We start from the raw sequence: 27328 nt of genomic DNA on the forward strand, positions 1-27328 counted from the left end.
CTCGTGAAGAAATTTCTTTCCCGCTCTGGCCCCAAGAGGAGGGGCCGTAAGAGGGGGGATACTGTTACGTCCATGGCCGGCGATCGCCGTTCTGACTCACCCCCTGACGATCCCGGCCATGGACGCCTCTCTGCTCGGCGTCCTCCTTCCTCTGGCAGTCGCCGGTGCTGTCTTCTGGGTCCTCGCGCCGCTCCCCGCAGGGCACGCGCGCCCGCGCGTGCACGGCCTTAAAGGGCCAGTACGCGTCCAGCTGCCTGTAATCAGGTATTAGCCCAATGGCTGCTGGACTATAAAAAAGAGCTCTGCCCACTGGTTCCTTGCCTGAGTGTTGTTATATTCCCTAGTCTGTCTTGCTAAAGGTCTCCCGGTGTTTTCCAGTTCCCAGTGTTGCCCGTTCCTGCTGCCTGTACCCTGTATCCCGTACTATCGTTACCAGCTGTGAAAGCCAAGTCGTGTCTTCCGCCGCATCCGCGGCATCACCTGCTGTGAAAGCCAAGTTGTGATCCTGCCACTGTCTACTATTGCCTCAGGTACCCGTTTTGAACTATAGACATTGTTTTGTACCTAGTTGGCCAGCTGCTACCCCGCTACGCGGTATGGCCCAGTGGGTCCACACCCCGCCTCGTGACAATTATTGTACCATTTCCTACAAGTTTCAATATATTTCTTATTTATGTAGAACCCCTTTAATTGTGTTGTACTATTGAATGCCTGTCTTGATGCACCATATGTCCCTGTGGCTCCAACTATTTGAATATGTATTCATGAGGACATATACATTGTGTTTAGTTAGATTTTGTTTCTATATGTGTTATACATACTTAGTACATATGTAGATCTATAAATATTGCATTATTAGAAACACCAGCTAAAGTATATAATATATATGTATACTAGAAACATGAGAGAGAATATATTAGGGAATAAATGCACATCTGGCATCAGAGCATTTATGTAATTCTATATAACCACTTTAAAAATGAATTCCATGTTAGGTTAATATTCTTGAAAGAGCATGTAAAAAAGATTTCGTATTTTTCTTAATACAGAATCGCATTGGGATAACTGGGCCCAGCCGGCAGAAAATTACTCAGAGAGCCCAACGCCAGTTATGCAGAAAAAGTCCATGTTTACGTTAATATCCTAGCAAACTCTGCTGTTTTCGCTGTACACACGGTAGTATTGTCAGTGACTAAATCATTATAAGCCAAAAAATAATAAACCTTAACTGTAAACTTCAGATGGTGTTGTCTGCTGCTCGACGTTTTTAGGCCATATGGAGACTGGTCCCTCTTATCATATCAGGACCTACTAGGACAAGGCCCATCATCTCCTATTGAGACTAGGCTCCGATGTCATGTGAAAACCTGTCCCAACATGGAATTGTCTGGTCCGGTGATGGGCCAATCTGAACGGATGCAGTTTCATGAGATTCATTTGTCCATTTGCCTTGAACAGCTACAATAACAGTATGACTGGTTACAATATACATGAAACATATTCCATGGTTGAGGTACGTTCAGCATTTTAAGCTATATTTTCTCTGGTAACCAGCAGAGAGCAGGCAAGTTTCAAAAAAGTTTTGATTTTTTTTTTCTTTTCCAGTATTTCTTGAAACTTGATCCTTCAGAAGGTTCTCTTCATGCTTTGGAAAATACAAATCAGCAGTCCACATTCCTAGCAGCCTTTTTACATCATCCCTTTACTGACAGCAAGCTGGGACTTTGCTCTTTATACATACCGTCTTGGGGATACGACTCCTTTGGGGGACCCCAAGCTACTTCTGAAAATGAAGCTCTGGGTCATTTTTACTTTGATTCTTGTCCATGAAGCTCTACAAAATGGTGAGTTATTTTACTGACTCTCCTTACTGTCAGGTCCTAGAGCACCTTGTAGCCAAGCCGAGCAGTCTTGAGCAGTTCCCAGCCCCTGGGACTGGGTGAACTGCATTCAGATACTTCTGTCATATACATGTAATTAATATATTAATATATATATATATATATATATATATATATATATATATACATATATATGATCTACTGAAATTACTTTCTTCTGGAATCCACACTGCTGACTTGTCTATGTGTATATGGGATATGGACATATTTTAAATGAAATGGTGTGACTGTGCATTGCATGTTCTGAAAATATGGAAACTTTTCTATTTGATTTTAACAAAAAAAAAATCTGAGTCCTCACATACAGAAGAAAATCCATTTTAGTACACCTGTCACTCAAACTGCGTGTGATCTGTGTGCTTTTCTATCTGGTATTTACGGACTAATATTAGATGTTCACAGGGATCAGTAGTGGTGCCGCAGGAATCCACGCATCTACTACATCTGAAAAAAAAAAAACTGACAAAACCGTACATTAAATACTGTGGTTTTGTAAAGAAGCAGTTGTAGGATATGTGGCTAGAACTCTGTCTATGGAAAAAATTTTCACATGCATTTTTAGCCTGTGTTTTCTGCAATGTAACATCTGCCCGCTACATTAAAATACTGCAAGGGTAAAACCCGCAATGGTATGTGTGAATAGGATGATCTTAATTATTTTAACAGAATGATCTTCACGAATCTTACTCTAAGGCTATGCTCCCACCGGACTTATGGTTTCAATCTATAATGGAATCCATGACCTTGGGATGGATCCATTATATGACATATTCAAATGACGACTGACGGAACCAGTTTACTTATAATTGGGTCTGTTGTGGTTTTCATCGTTTTGATGCCAAGAAAAACTCCTATTCCGCCATGTCTAACAATTTGTGAAAGATGAGTGACAATCCATAGTTCCCATTATGTCTACCACAAGGGTTGTCACTCCGTTTTCCTAGGTTCTTAAACGGCAAACCTATATAGTCAGTACAGTATGATATCCCCTGTTCCCCTTTTTAGTGTAAATCTAGATGGATTTGCCAATCAGGACTTTTGGAGAGCTAGGTGACAACTCTTGTGGGAGCTATAATGGACATATTAGTTGTCACCCACCTTTTCTAGACAAAAAACATGTTTAACAACATAATAAAAGACCATTTATTTACTTCTACATAACAGAATCTTTACTCGATAAATCACTCTTGCAAAAATAGTTGACGCCATCTTCGTAACAAATTATTAAATTATTATGAAATAATATTATAAGAATGCTATGCATTTATACGGTCTAGTTTCTTTTTTCTAATTTAGACAACCCCTTCACAATGTAAGTCTTCTTGCCAGCTTGTTTTATAGCTTCCTCCTCTGATCAGCTGTTTTCCTTGTAGTGGCACAGAATGAAGTCAATAGTCCATGCTGTCCATTATTTCCATTTGGCATCCCTGAGCAAACTAGCTATCAAGTTGCCAAATTATGGAGAACGCCATATTTGAGCCATATTTTGCGACTTTACTCTCACCATTACGGTAGGGGGGGGGGGGTCACCAACACCAGTCCATTCAAAAGTTTTAGGCCAGAAAATGCTGAAAAAAGCAGCACAAATTATAGCAAGCTTAAATTTAACTTTCTGGCTTTAGCATAGCCCAAGATGCACTACACTTCTTTAGAGTTGTGTGCCTCTTAACACATTTGCTGCAATTTACTTATGAAACACCAGTCCTAATAAATCTCCCCATAGAGTTTAATTATACAATTTAACAGAAAGAGAAAAAAAGAGGAAAAGAGCAGCTAAGGAAATAAGCAAAAGAAGATCCGAAAGCCATGTGGGTCAAAAGTAGCGACTTTACTATAGATTTATATGGAGAACTTGTTTCAGCAAAGTCAATCACTTGTTTAAATCACTGAAGCGATGGCGTGCCGTACACGTGACTGCTGCAGCCAACTGGCCCATCATCAAGTGGATTTGGCTTTGGATGGATTATGATACCAAACAAAAGTAAAAAATTAGAGGTTTATTGTTTGAGTGTTTCTTGCTGGAATAAGTTTGAATAACTAGACATGATTTTCATGAACAAAGAACAGACACATATTGCTTGTGTTTGTATACAAACTTGCACTTTTTTTTCTCCATCAGTCTTATACATGTAGACATAATATCTTTATTTATTCCGAAATGCATTTAATACATTTTCTGGAGAATAGTTATGGATGGTGTTTTGACCATATGTGTAAGGGAGGGTGGTACATAATGTACTGTGTAAGTGAACAAAACAATTAAAGCAGAAAAATACAACTATTTATCTTTTTTTTATTCGATATATTTTTAATTAATGTTAATTATTATATTTTACTAATCTATACATATGAACAATCTTCTGCGCATTAAAGTGTATCATACTGATCAGAAGTTTTACCAATAATATTACTTCCCAGTGATTGCTATATGTAAACACGCATTAAAAATGTTGTTTTTCTCTGCACCCTACTCTATTCTCAGGGTTGTACACAAAAATTATAGAACCCCACAGCGCATTTAGGGGCCAACCCCACAATGATAGCTCTGACAAATGTTTAGTATTGGGTTGGTAATAGACTTGTAGATGTAGCTGAGCTGACACATTGTGTTGGGCAGGTTTACCTCTGCTTCTATTTGTCTCACGTTTCACCATTACACTGTTGAAGTGGCTTTGCTGTCAACCCAATAATGAAGAGAGATGAGAGCCACCCAGAATAACTGAAGAAGAAGAGCACAGGACTACACAAGGAGCAGGAATTAACTATCTTATGTGCAGGGGCGGATTATAATGAGGGCAATCTGGGCAAATACCTGGGGCCCGAGGCTGGAAGGGGGCCCAGTTCCCTTGTAACGGCTGTTAAAATTACAGCCGGTTCAGAGAACCGGGGTGAAGCGGGATCTCTCACCCAATTGTATCCGCGTAATTAGAAAGCGAATACAATTACTTACTTCAGCGCTGGTGAGACAGTGTGCTTTACTAATGGCACAGTCGGCGCGATGACGTCATCACGCCGACTGCGCCGTTACGCTGGATGACGCCGTCTGGTCTCTAACCAGTCCTACGTCGCTGGAGGACGGTGTGGGAACAGGGACAGGTGAGAATGTTTTTGGTTTTTCTGGGCAGCGTTGGGGCAATATCTAAAGGGGGCATTGTCTACAGAGGGCATTATAATGGGCGCTATCTACAGGGGGCATTATCTAAAGAGAGCATTGCAATTGGCACTATCTACAGGGGGCATTGTATCTGGCACTATCCACAGGGGGCATTATCTACAGAGTGCATTTTAACTGGCGCTATCTACATGGGGCATTGTTACTGGCACTATCTACAGGGGGCATTGTGACTGGCACTATGTACAGGGGGCATTGTGACTGGCGCCATCTACAAGAGCCATTATCTAAAGAGGGCATTGTAACTTGCACTATCTACAGGGGGCATTGTGACTGGCGCTATCTACAGGGGGCATTGTGACTGGCGCTATCTACAGGGGACATTGTTAGTGTGTGTGGTGTTTTACTTTACAGTGTTTGACACAACTTAATTCATGGGCACAGTGTATGGTGCAATTATATTCAGGAGTGCAGTGTATAGTACTATTATAGTCAGGGTCACAGTGTATGGTACTATTGTATTCAGGGACACAGCGTATGGCGCTATTATATTTAGAAGCATAGAGTGTGGCACCATGAGAATTTCTCTTCGTTTATAGGTGCGGAAATGTTGGAAAAGTGAGGAGCCGAAGACATCTGAGCTGCAAACTGCAGAACTGGGCCATGCCCGGGAGAAGTCATTATAGAGATCTGGACCGGATGGAGAAGAGAAAAAGAAAAAGAATCTGAGACGTCACCTGTGAGTCATTCAATATAAATTATTATTCTCCCTGTGACTGATCAGTACTGTAGTCACTGTATGATCTGCAGTGAATGACGGATGGTAGCATTCTTTTTTGTTAAACAGAAAGTCTCAGCATATCCTAACCATTGTTCAGGCTATACTGGTAGCTGTCGTTTTATGTCGTACAAACTTATATGGCAGGGGTTAAACTGAATTTGCAAATGGGGCTCTATACTGAACTGTATTTGTTCTGGTGCTGTATATATGTACTGAGCTTGGTTCTGGGACTGTATATATGTACTGAGCTTTATTCTGGTGCTGTATATATGTACTGAGCTTTGTTCTGGTGCTGTATTTATGTACTGAGCTTCGTTCTGGTGTTGCATTTATGTATTGAGCTTGGTTCTGCTGTTGTATATATGTATCGAGCTTGGTTCTGGAGTTGTATATATGTACTGAGCTTGGTTCTGGTGCTGTATATGTGGTATCCCAGATGATGCAGATGTTATGAGAGAACCTGATGGGGGTAGAAGTCCCCCTAATGGCTGGTTTATTAGTGATGTCACGGTAGCTATAATGATCCCAACCTGGGGCACTACTATTAGGACACGCAGCAAGTCAATTGTCAAAAATGGAAAGCAAAATCAGACACAGACCTCTGCTAACCAAAAGTCTCTTTACTTCTCGGAGGCGGTAGAAATGTATATGTTATCCCCTCTGTATGGACTGGTGAAGGGTCCTAGGAATATCTGTGCTTTGCATGGGCCGTGAGATTCACCATGCAGCTCCTAGGCGTGGCAGGTAAATAGTTGCAGATTCTCTGCCATCTCTTGCACAGCATGGGTGGCTGGCACCTCACTCTAGACTCCCCAGAACTCATCTGCTCTGGTTTTCCTGCCCTCTGCTAAGAGGTAGGCTGGGCTAAAGTCTCCACCCACAGAATGCTAGAAGCTTCTGAAGGGAAAACTTGTTATGTCTCAGGAGTGATTGAAATCCTACACACATGCACTTACAGTTGGTCAACCATAGATGGCAGCAAAGCAATTAAGACATGGAAAAATACACAGTGTATGCACACAGGAAATACATGATATACAGAGGCATACTGACACACAGTACTATTACATTGTGACAAACCTACTATCATACGACAACTCAACTACTCCTATTATGGAAGTAGGGAGTGTACTGGGACACAACATTTCTCCCCCTCTTAAGGAAAGCCATCCTCAGCGCCTCTTAGTTGGAGGATGGTTCCTGAAACAACAACAGAAGGAGAGGAAACACAAGAAGAAGCCCATGTGCATGGAACCGGGTGGTTACTCAGAGAGCACTGCTGTAGGGATAGAACCTTTCAGGCATTATTGGCATAATGTCCATAAGAACAACACTTATTGGCCAACATGTTAGTCCATAACCTTAGGGCAACAAAAATAAGGATTCCCAGAGGCTCTCTGGCACTATATAACATCACCAAGTGTCCATAAGTAGTGAAAGTCTCTCTGGGGGAAAGATGTTCATGGCTTTGCAGTCAGGCACAATGGTTTAAACAGTTGCATAAAGTATAGTAAACAGGTATATCCTAGATATGTTAGGCTATAGTGCAAGTAAACATATGTTATAAAGTGCAAGATACTTGTAAACATGACATAATTTTTTTACAAGTTAGCTGGGGCCATTTGGGCCTAGTCTCTGGTGAAATATAGCTTAGTCTTTGTACCCAGCAGGTGGCAGGCCTTTGGTACTTCGCTCTGATCTTCTGACTGAAGTAGTTTCAGACTCAGACGTTGGTTCAGCATCTCTGAATTCTCCTGGTGGTTGAATGATTTCTTCAGCCAGAGTAGAATAATTTCTGCTATATCCAGGGAATATGAGATTAGGAACCCAGATGAGGTCCTGAGGTCCTGGAAGCACTCTTTATGTAACAGGTAAAGAACTCTCTTCAACTGAAGGTACTACAAGAGGTTGAAACTCTAGTTGTTCTGATGATAGTGGACTTTCTTTTAGCATAGCTTCAGCCGATTCCGGTGAACAACCTGTGGTTCTCTTCCTGCTTTGTTAATCTGGTATACATCAGATTCTGGGAATGGGATAGCCGTAATGGTATATGGTTCAACTTCCCATTTTGTATCCAATTTTCCTGTACGGTGATTATTCTTGAGCCAAACTTTATCACCTTTTTGTAGGGGTTTTGCATGACCGTTTTGGTTATAGTCGTCCTGTTGTTTTTGATGGACAGCTTTAATGCGGAAGTCCACAATTTCTTTGGCATAAGCCATGCGTCTCTGATGTTCATGTACCTAATTTTCTTGAGGCAAAGGAATGATAGAATCTGGTACTTGCACACCTAAGGCCACATCTGACGGTAATTGACCTTGATGACAAAACATCAGGTAGAAGGGCGTGTAGCCTGTAGAACAATGTACGGTGTCATTGTATGTGTACATCAACTCTTTGAGCAGTTCACGCCATTCAGTTTTCCGATTCAAGGAAGCTGTTCATAGCATTCCAATTATGATCTGGTTGATCCTCTCACAGAGTCCATTTCCCTGAGGATGGTAGGCGGTTGTCCGCAGTTTTCTGCAGTCATGGTATTTGCAGAGTTCCTGGAACAATTGGGACTCGAAAGCAGATCCTCTGTCTGTGAGAAGCTGGTTGGGACACCCATAATGATAAATGAATTCTGACCAGAACACTTTAGCCGACAGGTCCTTTACTGGAACAGCTATGGCAAATTTAGAATAGTGATCACATTGGTCAGTGCATATGTGTGTCCAGAACGAGTTGGGGCCAGCTTCACATGGTCCATGGCAACAATGTCTCCTGGTTTGTGAAACTTGATAGGGTGGAGTGGAGCCTTTTGCTCACGACGTCTGTCTCGGTTTAGATCACAAGCAGGGCACTCTCGACACCAACTCTCGATGTCTCCCCGCATACCAATCCAATAGAATCGTCTTCGGATGGTAGCTTCGGTCTTTTGCACTCCAAAATGGCTGGATCGATCGTGGTATGCTTCTAGAACCACTTTAGCATCTCTTCTCGGGATGAGAATCTGATGAAGTCAATCTCCGGTAACAGGGTCTAAGGTATTCCTTAGCAGAAGGCCCTTTTGAATAAACAGGCGCTTGCGTTGCCTCCATAAGCGAGTGAGTTCTGGATCAGCGTAACTCCGCCAAAGTCGTGTTGGAACTCTTCCGCTCTCGAGGTAGTCTTGGATTTCACCAAGTACTCAGCTCTCCACCTGGAGGGCTTTCCACACTGAAGACTCTTGCAGTGGGTCAGATGGAGGAGTTGAGGGAGGATTTTCACCATCAGTTGAAGCAGAGATGTTATTCTGCTGGGCAAACCTGGAATAGAAGGGTGGCATTTCTACTTCTTCCCACTCATCATCTTGAGGTGGTTCTTCTACAGTTGGTAATCTAGATAACGCGTCTGCATTAATATTTGACTTGCCACTTCGGTATTTTACCATAAACTTGTAATTAGCCAGTCTTCAAGCCCATCTTTGTTCAATAGCTCCCATCCTTGCGGTATTCAGATGTGCTAGGGGATTGATGACTGTATAGACAGTGAAAGGTGTAGCCGCCAGATAGTCCTTGTATTTCTCCGTTACAGCCCAGACGAGAGCGAGAAGTTCAAGCTTCAATGAGCTGTAGTTCTTGTCATTTTTCTCAGCACCTCTGAGGCTTCTACTGGCGTAGGCTATCACACGTTCTTTATTGTCCTGTACTTGGGATAGCACAGCACCCAGAGCTTGATTACTTGCATCCGTGTATAGTTTGAATGGTTGGCTGTAATCTGGATAACCCAGAATAGGTGGTTGGGTGAGCAAGTCCTTTAAGGTTTGAAACGCCTTCTCTTGACGTTCTGTCCAATTAATGGGAAGCTTGCGGTTGTACTGCTCTCTGGGACATCCCCTTAACAGTTTGGTCAGTGGTTCAGCTACTTGAGCGAAATGAGCTATGAAGCGGCGGTAGTAGCCCGCAAAACCTAGAAAGCTTCTTACTTCCTTGACGGTAGTTGGCGTTGGCCAATTACATACCACGGCTATCTTCTCCGGGTCCGAGGTATTTCACTTGCGGCTTGACACTTGGAGGGCTTGAACTTTAAGCCATGCTGGATGAAAACTTGGAAGACTTCCGACAGGAGGTGCAGGTGCTCTTGATATGTCCTTGAGTAAACGATGACATAATCTAAGTATAGGAGCACACTTTGGAAGTTTTCGTGGCCCAATCATCTCCCCATTAGCCATTGGAAAGTGGCAGCTGCGTTGCAGAGCCCAAAGGGCTTGCTGTTAAACTCGAAGATCCCCATAGGTGTGGTAAAGGCGGTCTTCTCCCGATCTTCGGGCACCATAGGTACCTGCCAGTATCCACTAATCAAGTCCAAGGTAGAGAAGTAGGCGGCAGAGCCCAAGGCAGTCAAGGATTCCTCAATGCGTGGCAGAGGATTGCATCCTTATAGGTGATGCTGTTAATCTTCCTGTAGTCCACGCAGAAGTGGATGGAACCGTCTTTCTTTTTGACGAGGACCAAGGGTGCAGCCCATGGGCTTTGACTTTCCCGGATAACGTCAGTATCCTTCATGTCCTGAAGAAGCTTCTTGCCCAGCTGGTACATCGCAGGTGGTATGGGGCAATGGCGCTCCTTAACTGGAGGGTGGTCGCCTGTTAGAATGGTATGCTGGATCAGAGTAGTCTTGCCAAAGTCCAGAGGATGCTTACTGAAAGCTTGGTGGCACCTCTTGGCAACGTTCAGGACTCCATTGATTTGCTCTACGGGCGTGTTGGCATTCCCCACGTTAAGTTCAGTCCACCAGAGCTCCTTAGAGGCTTTTCTTTTCTCCTTAGTGGCTTGAGTAGTCTGCTGACGAGCAGTCGTCTCACCAGTGAGGATGACTTCTGGGGCAAGCTGGAGCAAATGAGCCACAGGATGGAATTTGTGAAGTTCAACAGGAGCGTCACCAAGGTTGATCAAACGTACAGGCACTCTGCCATTGGAGACAGTCACAATGCTGTGAGCAGCTTTCACTAGCGGATGTCCATCCAGTACAATGGGTTCCACGAGAGCCTGGTAGACTTCATTCTCCATGCCAGGACGAGTTTGACACCAGAGAATGGTTTCTGTTTCAGGCTGCAAGATCACTGGTCGAGCATCTCTAACGCAGATGCGGTCGATTTCGCCTCTGCTGTTGGCGAACTTCTGCTGAGCAGTGAGCAACCGGATGGCATGCTGGATTACCCTCTGTTCTGTTTGTGGCACTGTGGGAAGAGAAACCTGCAAAGCATCTAGCACTTCAGCAAAACAATTTCTTAAAATATTCATGCCTAACACCACAGTAGCAAAACCTGGATCATCTACATCTGTTACAATGACACCCTGACGAGAAAATTTAAAGTCACCAATCTGAATATTGGGCTCCCAGTAGCCTTGGTGGGAGATGGGCTGACCATTGCTAGCAACAACATTTAACCAAGTATCAGGGGGTTTAATTAAGTCACATAAGTCCCAATGTTCGAGATAAGCCCGTTTTTGTAGGGTTGTTACCTGAGAACCAGTGTCCACAAGATCTTCAAATGGGACACCGTTCAGCTGAACAGTTATGTGTGGGCAGGGCGAGATGTACCTTGGCACACACATTGATGACTTGTTTGGACCTGCTTCTTTTCCTCCCGAGGGGCGGCCCTCTGCCTCGTGGGTAGCCCGTTTAACTGATAGCACTGGGCCTTGGTATGTCCATATTTACGGCAGTACTGACAGATGGGTCTCTCACAGCGGTCAGCTCTGTCCGGAGGTGGCCTTTCAGGACCTGGACAGTTAGGACAAGGTTCAGGTGAGAGATCTCTGCTCCGTGATGGTTTGCTGGGTGGTGGCGACTGGGCAGTCAGGTCCTTGAGCTGTTGACACACCTGTTCCAGGCTCCGTGTTAGGCTGTCGACTCGATTCTCCAGTTGGGTCACTTGTGGGGTACCCAGTGATGGCATTACCAGAGTTGAAGGGGTACCACCAGCAGGTTCTGGAAGGAGGCTGTAGGGGTAAGTGCCCCCTTGTGATTGATCTGTGCCCAGGACTTGGATGGCTAAGGTCTTGAAGTCGGGAAAGGTGATGCCAGGATGTTGGGCTGAAAGCATGCGGAGCTGAGTTTGTAGCAGCTGGGACCCTGCTCCCTCTATGAAGCGTTCACAAAGGATTTTATCAGATTTCGCGGCATCATGCGGGTCCACTTGCAGAACAGCTTTGAAAGTCTCCTGGAGGGCTAAGGCATAGTCCCTGAGAGTGTAAAGGATCTGCCAGGCACAGCGGGGTTAACTCCCAGAACTAATCAGTCAGCACCTGAGAATACATCCCTGAGACTGACTCCTGCTTCCACCATTCAGGCTGGCAGGCTTAGGAGTGGGAGAGCCTATCGTAACCTGGCCAGACTCAGCTAGCTCCCGCCCTCGGTCTATTTAAGCCTGCACTTCCTGTCCCTCGGTGCTTGTTATTGCTTTACTGAGCGCTGCTTGTGTTTCCCTCCTTGTGGTTTCCTGGCCCAGCTACAGCTCCTGCTATTTTTGATCCTGCTCCATACAGACCCTGGCTTACCGACTACTCTTCTGCTTTTCGTTTTGTACCTCGCACACTCCTGGCTTGACTCGGCTCGTTCACCACTCTGGTTGCTCACGGTGTTGCCGTGGGCAACGGCCCCTTTTCCTTGCTTGTGTTCCTTGTATGTTTGTCGTGTTTTTCGTGCACTTACTGAGCACAGGGACCGCCGCCCAGTTGTACCCCGTCGCCTAGGGCGGGTCGTTGCAAGTAGGCAGGGACAGAGTGGCGGGTAGATTAGGGCTCACTTGTCCGTCTCCCTACCCCCTGCCATTACATAATAACAAGCCCATACCTAGTCTACCCCTGGTCCCTGACACCACTATGGATCCCCGTGAGACCCTGGCTCAGCAAATGCAGGGTCTCTCCCTACAGGTCCAGGCCCTGGCTCAGAGGGTCAACCAGCCTGATGCTACCCTGGTAGTTCCCCTCACCGCACCTCTTGAACCCCACCTCAAGTTGCCCGACCGGTTCTCAGGGGACCGGAGGGCTTTTCTCTCCTTTCGGGAGAGTTGTAGGCTTTACTTTCGTTTAAAGCCTCATTCCTCAGGTTCTGAGAGCCAGCGGGTGGGTATAATTATGTCCCGGCTCCAGGAAGGGCCCCAAGAGTGGGCCTTCTCCTTGGCTCCTGACGCCCCTGAACTTTCCTCCGTTGATTGTTTCTTTTCTGCTCTCGGACTTATTTATGACGAGACTGACAGGACTGCCTTTGCCGAGAGTCAGCTGGTGACCTTAAGTCAGGGTAAGAGACCTGTTGAGGAGTATTGCTCTGACTTTCGGAAGTGGTGCGTAGCTTCTCGGTGGAATGACCCTGCCTTAAGGTGCCAGTTTAGGTTGGGTCTGTCGAATGCCCTGAAAGACCTGCTAGTTAGCTATCCCTCTTCTGACTCCCTAGACCAGGTTATGGCTTTAGCGATACGACTTGACCGACGTCTCAGGGAACGACAACGTGAACGTTTATGTGTTTTCTCCTCCGACTCCCCCATGATGCCTCCCGAAGCTCCGTTGCTTCGTTCCTCCCCGAAAGATTCAGAGATACCTATGCAACTCGGGGCCTCCGTGTCCCCCCAACAACGTAGAGAATTCCGCAGGAAGAATGGTCTCTGCTTCTACTGTGGGGACGACAAGCATCAAGTGAACAACTGTCCTAAGCGTAAGGTTGCAGCCAGAGAACTTCCGCGTCTAAGTGATCATCGGGGAGGTCACTTGGGCGCACAGGTATTTCCAGTAAATATGAAACGTACTAAGATCTTGCTTCCCTTTCAGGTCTCTTTTGGTGGTAGGTCTGCTACCGGCAGTGCCTTCGTGGATTCAGGGTCCTCTACTAATATCATGTCTGTGGAATTTGCTATGTCCCTTGCTATGCCTCTTATTGATTTGCCTAAACCTGTCCCGGTAGTGGGTATCGACGCCACTCCTCTTGCTAATGGTTATTTTACACAGCATACCCCTGTTTTTGAACTCCTTGTTGGCTCCATGCATTTGGAGCAATGCTCTGTACCGTTGATGCAGGGATTATCGTACGATTTGGTTCTAGGTCTTCCCTGGTTGCAGTTGCATAATCCTACGTTTGACTGGAATACTGGGGAGCTAACCAAATGGGGTAATGAATGTTGTACGTCATGTTTTTCTGTTAATTCTATTTCTCCCCCTAAGGAGGCGAATACGCTACCCGAGTTTGTTCAGGACTTCACTGATGTTTTCTCTAGGGAGGCCTCCGAAGTGTTACCTCCTCATAGAGAATACGATTGCGCTATCGAATTGGTACCAGGAGCTAAGCTTCCTAAGGGTAGGATATTTAATCTTTCTTGTCCCGAACGTGAAGCTATGAGAGTGTATATCCAGGAATCCCTGGCCAAGGGTTACATTCGTCCCTCTTCTTCTCCGGTAGGTGCTGGCTTCTTCTTCGTGGGGAAGAAGGATGGTGGTCTTAGGCCATGCATTGACTACCGTGGCCTGAATAAGGTCACGGTAAGGAACCAGTATCCCCTTCCTTTGATTCCTGATCTTTTTAATCAGGTTCAGGGGGCCCAATGGTTTTCTAAATTGGATCTACGGGGGGCGTATAACCTTATTCGCATCAAAGAGGGGGATGAGTGGAAGACTGCGTTTAACACGCCCGAAGGCCATTTCGAATACCTCGTCATGCCCTTTGGGTTGTGTTATGCCCCTGCGGTCTTCCAGAATTTCATAAATGAGATTTTGAGAAATTACCTGGGGATTTTTCTGGTAGTGTACCTTGATGACATACTGGTGTTTTCCAAGGACTGGTCCTCCCACGTGGAGCATGTCAGGAAGGTGCTCCAGGTCCTTCGGGAAAATAAACTGTTTGCCAAAACCGAAAAATGTGTGTTTGGGGTACAGGAGATTCCATTTTTGGGTCAAATCCTCACTCCTCATGAATTCCGCATGGACCCCGCCAAGGTTCAGGCTGTGGCAGAATGGGTCCAACCTGCCTCCCTGAAGGCGTTACAGTGTTTTTTGGGGTTCGCTAATTATTACAGGAGATTTATTGCTAACTTCTCGGTCATCGCTAAGCCCCTTACGGACCTCACTCGCAAAGGTGCTGATCTCCTCCACTGGCCTCCTGAGGCTGTCCAGGCTTTTGAGGTCCTTAAGAAGTGCTTTGTCTCGGCCCCGGTGCTGGTTCAGCCCAACCAAATGGAGCCATTTATCGTGGAAGTTGACGCATCTGAGGTGGGAGTGGGGGCTGTCTTGTCCCAGGGTACCAGCTCCCTCACCCATCTCCGCCCCTGTGCCTACTTCTCCAGGAAGTTTTCGCCAACTGAAAGTAACTATGATATTGGCAACCGCGAACTCTTAGCCATTAAATGGGCATTTGAAGAGTGGCGCCACTTCCTGGAGGGGGCTAGGCACCAGGTAACGGTCCTTACCGACCACAAGAATCTGGTTTTCCTAGAATCTGCCCGGAGGCTAAACCCGAGACAAGCTCGATGGGCGTTATTTTTTACCAGATTCAATTTTTTGGTTACCTATAGGGCTGGGTCTAAAAATATTAAGGCTGATGCACTGTCGCGTAGCTTCATGGCCAGCCCTCCTTCGGAGGAAGATCCTGCTTGTATTTTGCCTCCAGGTATAATCATTTCCTCGATCGATTCTGATTTAGTCTCTGAAATTGCTGCTGATCAAGGTGCAGCTCCCGGGAACCTTCCTGAGAACAAGCTGTTTGTTCCCCTGCAATTCCGGCTAAGGGTACTTAGGGAAAATCATGACTCCGCACTATTTGGCCATCCAGGCATCCTGGGTACCAAACACCTCATTACCAGAAATTATTGGTGGCCTGGGTTGCCTAAAGACGTTAAGGCCTACGTCGCCGCTTGTGAGGTTTGTGCTAGGTCCAAGACTCCCAGGTCCCGACCAGCGGGCTTACTGCGTTCGTTGCCCATTCCCCAGAGACCTTGGACACATATCTCCATGGATTTTATCACCGATTTGCCTCCATCCCAAGGCAAGTCGGTGGTGTGGGTGGTGGTGGACCGCTTCAGTAAGATGTGCCACTTTGTGCCCCTCAAGAAACTACCCAACGCCAAAACGTTGGCTACCTTGTTTGTCAAACACATCCTGCGTCTCCATGGGGTCCCTGTCAATATTGTTTCGGACAGAGGGGTACAATTTGTTTCATTGTTTTGGAGAGCCTTCTGTATGAAGTTGGGGATTGATCTGTCCTTCTCCTCTGCCTTCCATCCTGAAACCAATGGCCAAACGGAGAGGACTAATCAATCTCTAGAACAATACTTAAGGTGTTTTGTCTCTGACTGTCAATTTGATTGGGTCTCTTTCATTCCCCTCGCCGAATTTTCCCTTAATAACCGATAACCGGGTCAGTAACTCGTCAGGGGTCTCTCCTTTTTTTTGTAATTTTGGGTTTAATCCTCCGTTTCACCTGGTAGTTCCAACAATCCTGAGGTAGAGGTCGTTCATCGGGAACTGTGCACAGTCTGGGCCCAGGTTCAGAAAAACCTAGAGGTGTCCCAGAGCGTACAAAAAACTCAGGCTGATAAAAAACGTTCTGCTAACCCCCTGTTTATGGTCGGGGATCTGGTGTGGTTGTCGTCTAGGAACTTGCGTCTCAAGGTTCCGTCCAAGAAGTTTGCTCCCCGGTTTATTGGGCCGTATAAGGTCATTGAGGTCCTCAATCCTGTCTCCTTCCGGCTGGAGTTACCCCCGTCTTTTCGGATACACGACGTGTTTCATGCCTCCCTCCTCAAACGCTGCTCCCCGTCCTTGGCTCCCTCGAGGAGACCTCCTGTTCCCATCCTCACCCCGGAGGTGGTGGAATTCGAGGTGGCCAGGATTGTGGACAGCAAGATGGTCCAAGGCTCCCTCCAGTACCTGGTCCATTGGAGAGGATACGGGCCCGAGGAGAGGACTTGGGTACCCGCCCGGGATGTTCACGCTGGGGTATTGGTCAGGAGGTTCCACCTGCGTTTCCCCAGTAAGCCAGGTCCACTTAGAAAGGGTCCGGTGGCCCCTCATAAAAGGGGGGGTACTGTAAAGGATCTGCCAGGCACAGCGGGGTTAACTCCCAGAACTAATCAGTCAGCACCTGAGAATACATCCCTGAGACTGACTCCTGCATCCACCATTCAGGCTGGCAGGCTTAGGAGTGGGAGAGCCTATCGTAACCTGGCCAGACTCAGCTAGCTCCCGCCCTCGGTCTATTTAAGCCTGCACTTCCTGTCCCTCGGTGCTTGTTATTGCTTTACTGAGCGCTGCTTGTGTTTCCCTCCTTGTGGTTTCCTGGCCCAGCTACAGCTCCTGCTATTTTTGATCCTGCTCCATACAGACCCTGGCTTACCGACTACTCTTCTGCTTTTCGTTTTGTACCTCGCACACTCCTGGCTTGACTCGGCTCGTTCACCACTCTGGTTGCTCACGGTGTTGCCGTGGGCAACGGCCCCTTTTCCTTGCTTGTGTTCCTTGTATGTTTGTCGTGTTTTTCGTGCACTTACTGAGCGCAGGGACCGCCGCCCAGTTGTACCCCGTCGCCTAGGGCGGGTCGTTGCAAGTAGGCAGGGACAGAGTGGCGGGTAGATTAGGGCTCACTTGTCCGTCTCCCTACCCCCTGCCATTACAGAGAGTCTCACCTGGCTTTTGTCGCCTTGCAAAGAATCTCATCTTGACCGCGGTGATGGACTGGGTCTCAAAGTCGTTCTGTAACTTGTCTAGGATCTGGTCGACAGTCTTTTTGTCAGATGGGGGCCAGGACTGGGATTCCCTGGCAGCAGCACCCTCAAGCTGGCACAGGAGCAATTGCACCTGCTGTTCTGCAGAGAGAAGATAAAACTTGAATAAAGCAGTTATTTTCTCCCTAAAGTCCCTGAGGGTGTGCGGTTCCCCTTTGTAGCGTGGTAACCATGGTGAGCCCAGATAAAACGGCATACTGAAGGGCATGGCACAGGCTGCGAGTGGTGGAATAGCGCTGGTGCCAGGCTGGTCACTGTTGCTAGGGTCAAACATGTTGTTGAGCACCACTGTGAAGATAAGTGACACTGTCCCTTTAAGAAAAGCTTGGATGCAAAAACGAGGTTACTATCTCTTTAAGAATGGGGGTGCAGCAAGTAATAGCTCAGTCTCTGATGACTGCACACCTGACAGAAGTGCTCCGACTCTTTATGATGAGCACTCACCACTGTAGCTGATGCACACTCTGCAGCTGGACTCACTGCTGGAGGACAGGTGAAGATGCTTGGCAGCAGCAGGCACTGTAGAAGCAGCGGTGAGACAGGTAAAGGAGCAGGGATACTGAGGAGACAGCTGGAGTGTTGTGGGGCTGGAGGGTTCCTGAATCCTAGGCAAGATGGCGGCGCCCAGGGACTTCCTCCTGTGGGTCCAGCTGGTTTTTCTGTCCCCCTGTACAACACAGGATGGTGACTTTTGGTTCCTACTTTGAGCTCAAGCAGTCTTGGACAGGCTCAATATGCAGGTGGGCGGAGTTAACCACTTGCGGCCTGCTCTGGCGGTGCCGCGTGACCAAATGGCGCAGAAAAGATGTTGCAGGTTGTGTGAAACAGGTGGACAGCTTGACAGTAACAATGCACAGCACACACAGAGTCAGCAGCAGCCAAACACAGTAAACAGTTCAATGCAGATAGTACTGGCAAATAAAGGGTTAATGACACTTGCAAAAGTCTATGTAGCAGGCACACTGAGGTGCATCCTGTTCGTGACGCCAGAAATCGACTTGTGGTATCCCAGAGGATGCAGATGTTATGAGAGGACCTAATGGGGGTAGTAGTCCCCCTAATGGCTGGTTTATTAGTGATGTCACAGTAGCTGTAATGATCCCACCCTGAGGCACCTCTCTTAGGACACGCATCAAGTCAATTGTCAAAAAATGGAAAGCAAAATCAGACACAGTCCTCTGCTAACCAAAAGTCTCCTTACTGAGGAGAACTTCCATAAAGTGCAGCAATAATTCACAGCAATGCAGTCTCTTATTACAAGTATAGTGGAGTGTGCATGTGAGGAGGACCCCTGTTATAGTGGAGTGTGCATGTGAGGAGGTCCCCTTGTTAGCTGACTTGCAGGGATATGCTAGTGAGGGGTGATGCTGACAAAGTAATTTCCTCAGATTATGCAGTTTATGGTTTTGGGGGAGACACAGTCCTTATTATGGCTACAGAAGGGATCTGCACCGGTTGGCTCCCGGCGAGTGACTAACTTGAGGGAAATGTAGTTACTCACGGTTACAGGGGCGCGGTATCCGATAGCCGGACGCGGACCTAAGACACGTGGCTTGGAAACCACGGAGCACTGGACTTGACCGGAGGCCTACTTTAAGGTCCAGGATTGCAGAAAGTCTCCTCTTGAAACTACTCCTTTCTGGCAGATAGATTCTCTCCTTCTCGGAGGCGGTAGAAATGTATATGTTATCCCCTCTGTATGGACTGGTGAAGGGTCCTAGGAATATCTGTGCTTTGCATGGGCCGTGAGATTCACCATGCAGCTCCTAAGCGTGGCAGGTAGATAGCTGTAGATTCCCTGCCATCTCTTGCACAGCATGGGTTGCTGGCACCTCACTCTAGACTCCCCAGAACTAGTCTGCACTGGTGTTGTATTTATGTACTGAGCTTGGTTCGAGGGCTGTATATATGTACTGAACTTTGTTCTGGTGCTGTATATATGTAATGAGCTTGTTTCTGGTGTTGTATATATGTACTGAGCTTGGTTCTGGAACTGTATATATTTACCATGTCTTAAGGTAAATGTAGATGTTAAATCTACTTTTACCTTAAGAGAAGGTAAATATATACAGTAAAAACTAAACCCAAAAAAACATGGAGGAATCTCAGTTTTTTCCAATTCACCCATTATATGGTACTTTAAATGGTACCAATAAAAACTACAACTCCTCCTGCAAAAAAATAATCTTTCACACACCACTCCATTGAGGTAAAAATAAAAAAGTTATGGCTCTAGGAAGGCAGCGAGTGAAAAATGAAAATAAATAAATAAATGGCTTGGACTTTAAGGGGTTAAACAACAGACACTGGTTCTTTAACCCCTTCACGACCAGCCCACGTAGATTAACGGGCTGCAGTGCTGGGCTTTTGTCCTGCAGCCCGTTAATCTACGTGCTGTCAGAACAGCGTGCACAGCGCTCTCCCTGTGCTCTGAATCTCAGCTGCTGTGTGTCTCATATAAAGACACAATGACTATGAAAAACACACAAAAACACCTCCACATAGATAGTTTAGTGTAGGCAGCTAGTTATAGCTTAGGTAGTCTGTTAGGTAGATAGTACTCAGACTAGGACAATTAATTAGTTAATTAATAATCAATTAGGGCTTATAATATATATATATATATATATATATATATATATATATATATATATATTTATCCATAGAATCATATAGATATATACATATATTTATATGCTGTGTGTATATATATATATATATATATATATATATATATACATACATACACACACGTGTGTATATATATATTTATATATATATATATATATATATATATACATATACACACACACACACACACACACACACACACACACGTAGTATATATTATATATAGACATATATTTGAAATTTGTTAATACTAAAAATTAATAATTAGGGATGTTATATATCTATAACGTCATATACACTCCAAAATACGAGACAGCACTCCAGTTGTAGTGAAAAAATAGGATCACTTTAATCACCCCTTGCGACGTTTCAGCCCTACTCCATGGGGCTTTTCTCAAGCAATACATTTCAGTGAACAGTGCACATTTAAATACATGGTTTGTCAAGATACATGATTAAACAATAAAAATACAATAAACGCAGTATTGCATGATTCTCTGATTCAAAAACAAAATTTGCAGTAAAACATCTCCAGTAAGTTTCAATACGATTTTGGTGATCGTTGTGTACAATGGCTATTATGAGGTCATATCGCCCATAATGTATAAAAAGATCTAGGTATGATCTAATTAAATAAGTGGCAATTCATAAAGTGCAGGTGCATAACATACAAAACATTTAAAAACTTTTTAATCATTAGTATTGAGCTCACCTTCGGCGGATCCCCTCACTTCCTCCATGCTGTTTTGATGTCTCGGTAACTTCCGAGAGCAAGTGCGCCTGCGCAAAGCCTGATATCTCACACATGACTGTTCCTACCATTTCATCCTGAGTCATGACACGCACTGGTGAGTGGAACGCATCTCGCGCATGCTCAGATGGACTGATCACATTTGTAGTAGATAAACCTTATGTGTCCCATTCCGGAACAACACAATGTAAGTCAAGTATTCTTTATTAATTGTTTAGGAAAACAAAAAATGTATATGCAGCTTCTACCCTTTGGGTTAGGGGGGATTCACATGAGCGTGATTTGCGTGCGTGCAGGCCGCGTTTTTTTCGCGCGCCACGCACAGCCCTATAGAAGTCAATGGGGCAGTTCAAACAGTGCGTGATTTTTGCGCAGCGTTTGTTCGCTGCGTACAAAACGCGACAGGTTCAATATCTCTGCGTATTTCGCGCATCACGCACCCATTGAAGTCAATGGGTGCGTGAAAATCACGCATGTCATACGGTGGCAGCAGCGCCGAACGCGCATTTTTCACGCAGGACACGTTGTCTCTATGCTAAGGAGTTTGAACTAACGAGTTGAAACCAGCAGAAAAGCAGGAAGTAGCTTAGACAGCAGGTTTTCAAAAAGAGGCCAAACCGTTTACTACAGCACCACAAGCAGCTTGCAGCCATGCCTCGCCAGATGGATGTGGCTAAGCTCATCGCGTTAGTTCAGGAGCGTCCGGAGGTCTGGAACACCCATGCGGAGTCATACCATGACCGCACAGTCAAGGAGGCAGCATGGGAGCATATTGCCGAGGCGCTGTTCGAGCAGGAGTGGGCCGACAGCCGCACCCGTGACCGCCAACGCATTGGTGAGTGTATATATGTGTGTCGACATCTATGTGTATAATGACATCCATATTGCCTATTGCGTCCCTGGTGAATCAATGCCTGTCATTGGCAACGTTTCCGTTCAGTGGCATCTTTATAGTATCATCAAGTTAGGTGTGTTCTTGTGTGGACGTGTGGTACATAAGTTTATATGCACTGTCTATGTGCGCAGTAACATCTGGTGTGTTTGTTGAATGAAGTGTTCTTTATTAATGATACAGTGGACGATGTAAAGAGACGGTGGCGAAGCTCAAGGGACCAGTTCCGGAGAGAATATGGTTCCGGCGGGTGCAGCGGAGAAGGTGGCACCAGGAAACGCCGCTATATTTATTATGAGCAGCTGTTGCTCCTGCAGGAAATAATGGACATGCGACCGTAAGTACTCGTTGTTGTCCCTTTTTTCAAACGTGACCTACCAAAAATGTCAGATACGCCAAAGCAGATTTGAGTTTGCACAGTAAATTGGGTTCCTCAACTGAGGTCTCCCCTATATTCTAGAACTAGCGACACTCTTGACGCGTCTGAAGAGGAGGCACGGCCCGAGTGTAGCCAGGCGTCCGAATCCGCCGCTCCCCTGGTCACCCTAACCCCGGAGCCCACCAGAGAGGATCCTGTCCCAGTCGCCTCAGCGCCTGAAGCTGGGCAACCGGACCAAGTGGCACCTAGCCATGCAGCACCCCGCCGCAGACGCCCTGTCAACCCACCCGCAGGTGCACTTGTGGACGCGCGTGTTCTGGAGTACCTGCGCCGTGCAGCTGATGAGGACAACCGCGACTTTTTTTGTCGCAGCATGGCACCTTTTACTGCCGGGTACCAGTGCGTAGGCTGGTGCGGCTGCAATCGAATATGCTGTCGCTAATCGACAGTGCTACACCCCCGCTTAGTCCAGGGCGGTGCTTCACATCTATCGAGCAGTGGCGTAGTGTCTTTATGCCCTCTGCGGGGGTCCATTTGCCAGGGCCCTCCCAACCTGCCCCTGGGATATCGCAGATGCCGCAATATCCTCCAGGCCCAAGATACCTCTCCCCTGGCCCAATCGCTGTCCCTGTCCGTCACTTCCCTCCATACTCCCTACCTGCCCCAAGTTTACAGGCTCCCATGCAGCCTCACGGCTACCAGACGCAGTATCACCCCCACTATGCTGTGCAGGAACATCCTCATCAGGGCCGGGGACAGCATAGTGGTGCGGATATGTCTGCTTACACCTCGCCGCCCCATGCCTATCACAATCTGTAGGGGCGCGTGTGTTCTAAGGCTAAATGTTAAAAAGCTATGACAGCCTAGGAATCCTTCCAGGTTTCTTTATGCTATGCATCATGTTGGTGCCAATTTTTGTTGGGCTATGTTCTCCCGCGTGTGTATTTTTGTGTTATGGAGTGTATGTGCAAAAAACATAAACGCCAACGTTTTATATATTTCACTCCCGTGTGGACACTCCTTCTGTTACATAGCTCACCGATTTCTACAGCCTCTACCGCTATGAAGTGCCATGGCGTAAGAGGTTTGGATGGTATGACATTTCTCCAGCACATCGTTGAGGTCTTCGTTGGTCGGAAGGGGTTTGGAATACCAGGAACTGAGGTGTTATTAGTATAGTTATTGTTTGCCCATACCTACCTTTACTCACGCAGAAAGGGGCGCTGACATATAGGGCAGGAAATCCTTTGTCTACACAAGAGGATGTTATGTCCAGGAATTATTGGCTTAAAAAAAGGGTATTCCAAACGCCTCCCGAGCTTTAAGCTCGCAACCCACGTCAAGGGGCCTCAAGTTTTGCGAGTCCCTAACCCTCCCCCCCCCCCCCCCAAACCAAAAAAGGACTAGAGGGATAAACAGACGTTCGAGAAAAGAATACTAACTTCACCACACTTCAAATGGCTACGTTCTGGCAGGTTACATCTCAAGACTGGCTGTCAAAATACTCAGCAAATTGGTGGCGCACTCGCAGGCCAGATGTCGGTGGCCGCCCAGGCCGAGCAGCCTGGGCGAGGCTGGTGGTGGGTGCAGATGTTAACATAGATACGGGTAAAGTTGTGCAGCACAACACAGGCTTTGATCACACATGTCACATTTGACGGCGACATTTGCATTGCTGTCATCAGGACCCTCCACTTGCTGGTCATGATGCCAAAGGCGCATTCCACCACTTTCCGTGCTCTGCCTAGGCGGTTATTGAAAATGTGCCTACGGTTATCCATGCCCCTCCGCGCATATGGACGCATGACTTGTCTGCTGAGGGCAAAACCTTCATCTGCAACCATAACATAAGGAACGGGTGGACCGCTGGTGCCAGGGAGGATGCTAGGCTCGGGAACAGCAAGTTGGTTAGACATTAGACGCTGGCCCATCGAGTGCACCAATACAGTGGGGAAATTGGGTGTCAGTTTCAAACTGCTGCGCTATTCGAAGCCAGTGTTGGGCCGTAGGCTGAGGGATCACGCTGCTCTTCAATCTCAGCCACACAGGTTGCTGGGACAATGGCGGAAATAGTGGACACTCCAAGAAGGAATTCTAAATGAAGGGAATGGTAGCTATTGCCGGTCGCCAAAAATCTACAGGAAATCATGAAAACAAACCACAAAGCCAACATGTTAGGTAGGACATGAAGCACCTAAAACAATGTGTAACCTGGATAACAAAACAGCACATACCGTAAGGTGACAAGGAGACGCTCCTCTGGGGAAATACAGCGCCGCATGTTGGTGTACTGATTCCAGGCCGAACCAGCTCCAGCAGCATATCAAAGGCAGGCATAGACAGGCGGCAAAAGGAGCGAAATTTTTCAGGGTGACGACGGAGGTCAGCAAAGAGGGTATGAAAATGCCCTTTAGAGGTGCGTTGGGCCACTATTGGGTGAACCCACATCCTACCTGATCTCCGCCGGTGTGGCCGTAGAATGCTACCGCGTTGCCCAAACCTCCGGGATAGCATCCATGCTAATAGGACACGGGCCAGAGAGCTAGGTGGCATCAATGCAGTGTGGCATACAAAGTAACCGCAAATACTGGTTGGAACACTGGGTTGCACCAAAAGCACACAAATGAATAAACACAGGTGCACACATCAAGCAGGGGTGTTGCATTCTTGGCCTTTTTAGATGCTGGTGTAAACAGAACAGCTGCGTGCGTTTTTTACACGCGCAGGAAAAACGCATGTCTTACGCGCGTAATACACGCACACATGGTTAAAATACGCATGCCACACGCTGCTGACACGCGCGCAAAACGCTGCGTTTTTTGCGCGCGCAAAAACGCAACGTTCGTCTGAATCTGCCCTTAGTTTGAGGCTCAACAAGAGGTGGCAGTCCCCTTTTGAACGGAGACGTTTCACCCTTGATAGGGCATGACACTGTGCCCGATCCGTTTTACACAGATCGTGCTTGTGTCGTCCCAAGAGAGCCATAATAACCACTCATGAGGGGGGATTAGAAGCAGGACTATGTCCTGAATTAGACTCAAATTCTGTGTTAATTTAAGGTTTTCCATCGCTTTCAAATGTGTTTTAGAGAAGATAAACATTAAGATATTTTAAAAATAGTAAGGTAACAGTCAATATACGCAATTCTTCAAGCCATATGCATGATATTCGGATGAGGGGATCCGTGCTATAACATCATATAGATATATACGTACATGTAATATATACGTATACACACATATACTTATATAAATCTCTTCATATATTTTATACGTCTGTAAATTCTAAATACATTGATTCATTGTTAGGCTGTGTTCACACAGAGTTTTTAGCAGGCGGAAAATTCCTCCTGCAAGAACTGCTCCAGACGTTTTTTGCACAGTGGTTTGACAAAAACTCGTCAAAACACTCGTGGAGGTGTTTTTTTTTACCCTTCTGACTGATTGAAATGGGATTTTGGAGGCGGAAACCGCCTCAAGATAGGTCATGTTGCTTCTTTTTACTGCGATGCGTTTTGTTTTTTGCTCACGGTAAAAAAGCTCGTCCAACTCCCATTGAAATCAATGGAAGTCATTTTCGGGCGGTTTTTGACGAATTTTGCGGAGCGGTTTCCGTGCTGAAAAACTCGTAAAAAAAACTCAGTGTGAACAGGGCCTTAGGGTTATTTATAAATTTATTGATCAATGGATTAGTGGACTTTTTCTTTGTTACTTTTATTAAAACTGTTACAAAAAATAAGTGTAAAAAAAAAATACGTAAAAAAATGGCACGCAAGTTATATACCGCTGAAGAGGCATTTGCTCTCTTGGATTCTGATAGTGAATGGGGTCACTTTTGGGGGGTTTCCGCTGTTTTAGTCCCTCCAGGGCGTTGCAAATGCGACGGCATCGAAAACAATTATAGCAAAATTTGAGCTCCAAAACCCAAAAGGCGCTCCTTCCCTTCTGAGGGCTGTAATGTGTTCAAACATAAGTTTATGACCACATATGGGGTATTGCCGTAATCAGGATGAATTTCTTTACAAATGTTGGGGTGCTTTTTCTCCTTTATTCCTTGCAAAAATTAAAAATGTCTATGTTTCTTCAGAAGAAATGTAGATTTTCATTTTCACAGACTAACGCCATTAAATTCAGCAAAAATCTGTGGGGTTAAAATGCTCACTATACAACTAGATAAATTCCTTGAGGGGTGTAGTTTCCAAAATGGGGTCACTTTTTGTGGGTTTCCACTGTTTAGGTACCACAAGACCTCTTCAAACCAGACATGGAGCCTAAAATATATTGTAATAAAAAGGAGGCTTCAAAATCCACTAGGTGCTCCTTTGCTTCTGATGCCGGTGTTTCAGTCCATTGGGACACTAGGGCCACATGTGGGATATTTCTAAAAACTGCAGAATCTGGACAATAAATATTGAGTTGCGTTTCTCATATAAAACCTTCTGTGTTACAGAAATGTTTCTATTACAAATGAATTTCTGCAAAAAAAATTACATTTGTAAATTTCACCTCTACTTTGCTTTAATTCCTGTGAAATGCCTAAAGGGTTAAGAAACTTTCTGAATGCTGTTTTGAATACTTTGAGGTGAAGTTTTTAAAATGGGGTGATTTATGGGGACTTTCTAATATATAAGGCCCTCAAAGCCACTTCAGAACTGAACTGGTCCATGAAAAAATGGAAATTTCTTGAAAATGTGAGAAATTGCTGCTAAAGTTCTAAGCCTTGTAACTTCCTAGAAAAATAAAAGGACGTTCAAAAAACTATGCAAACATAAAGTAGACATATGGGAAATGTTAACTAGTGACTATTGTGTGTGGTATTAATATCTGTTTTACAAGCAGATACATTCAAATTTAGAAAAATGCAATTTTTTGCAAATTTTCTCTACATTTTGGTGTTTTTCACAAATAAATACTGAATTTATCGACCAAATTTTTTCTCAGATTCGCTTGGATAGGTAAAAGCATTCCCAAGTTATTACCACATAAAGTGACACATGTCAGATTTGAAAAAATCGCCTGCGTCCACAAGGCCAAAACAGGCTGTGTCCTGAAGGGGTTAAGGTTATATACATTTAAATTTAGAAAATTTAGAAAAATTTTAATTTTTGCAAATTTTCTCTAAAATGTGAAGCTTTTCACAAGTAAATA

At 45.7% G+C, this 27328-nt stretch overlaps 1 protein-coding gene across 1 annotated transcript in view; it reads left to right on the top strand.

The window, feature by feature from the left end:
* Nucleotides 1-1660: 1660 nt before the first annotated feature.
* PDGFRL (platelet derived growth factor receptor like) overlaps nt 1661-27328 on the top strand; it is a 181903-nt gene continuing 156235 nt past the window's right edge. The window contains exon 1 of the mRNA XM_075849624.1: nt 1661-1844. Within this exon, the coding sequence (XP_075705739.1) occupies nt 1790-1844 (55 nt within the window). The 5' untranslated portion in view covers nt 1661-1789. The remainder of the gene's footprint in view (nt 1845-27328) is intronic.

This window comes from Rhinoderma darwinii, chromosome 1 (assembly GCF_050947455.1).
Source record: "Rhinoderma darwinii isolate aRhiDar2 chromosome 1, aRhiDar2.hap1, whole genome shotgun sequence".
Taxonomy (NCBI): Eukaryota; Metazoa; Chordata; class Amphibia; order Anura; family Rhinodermatidae; genus Rhinoderma; species Rhinoderma darwinii.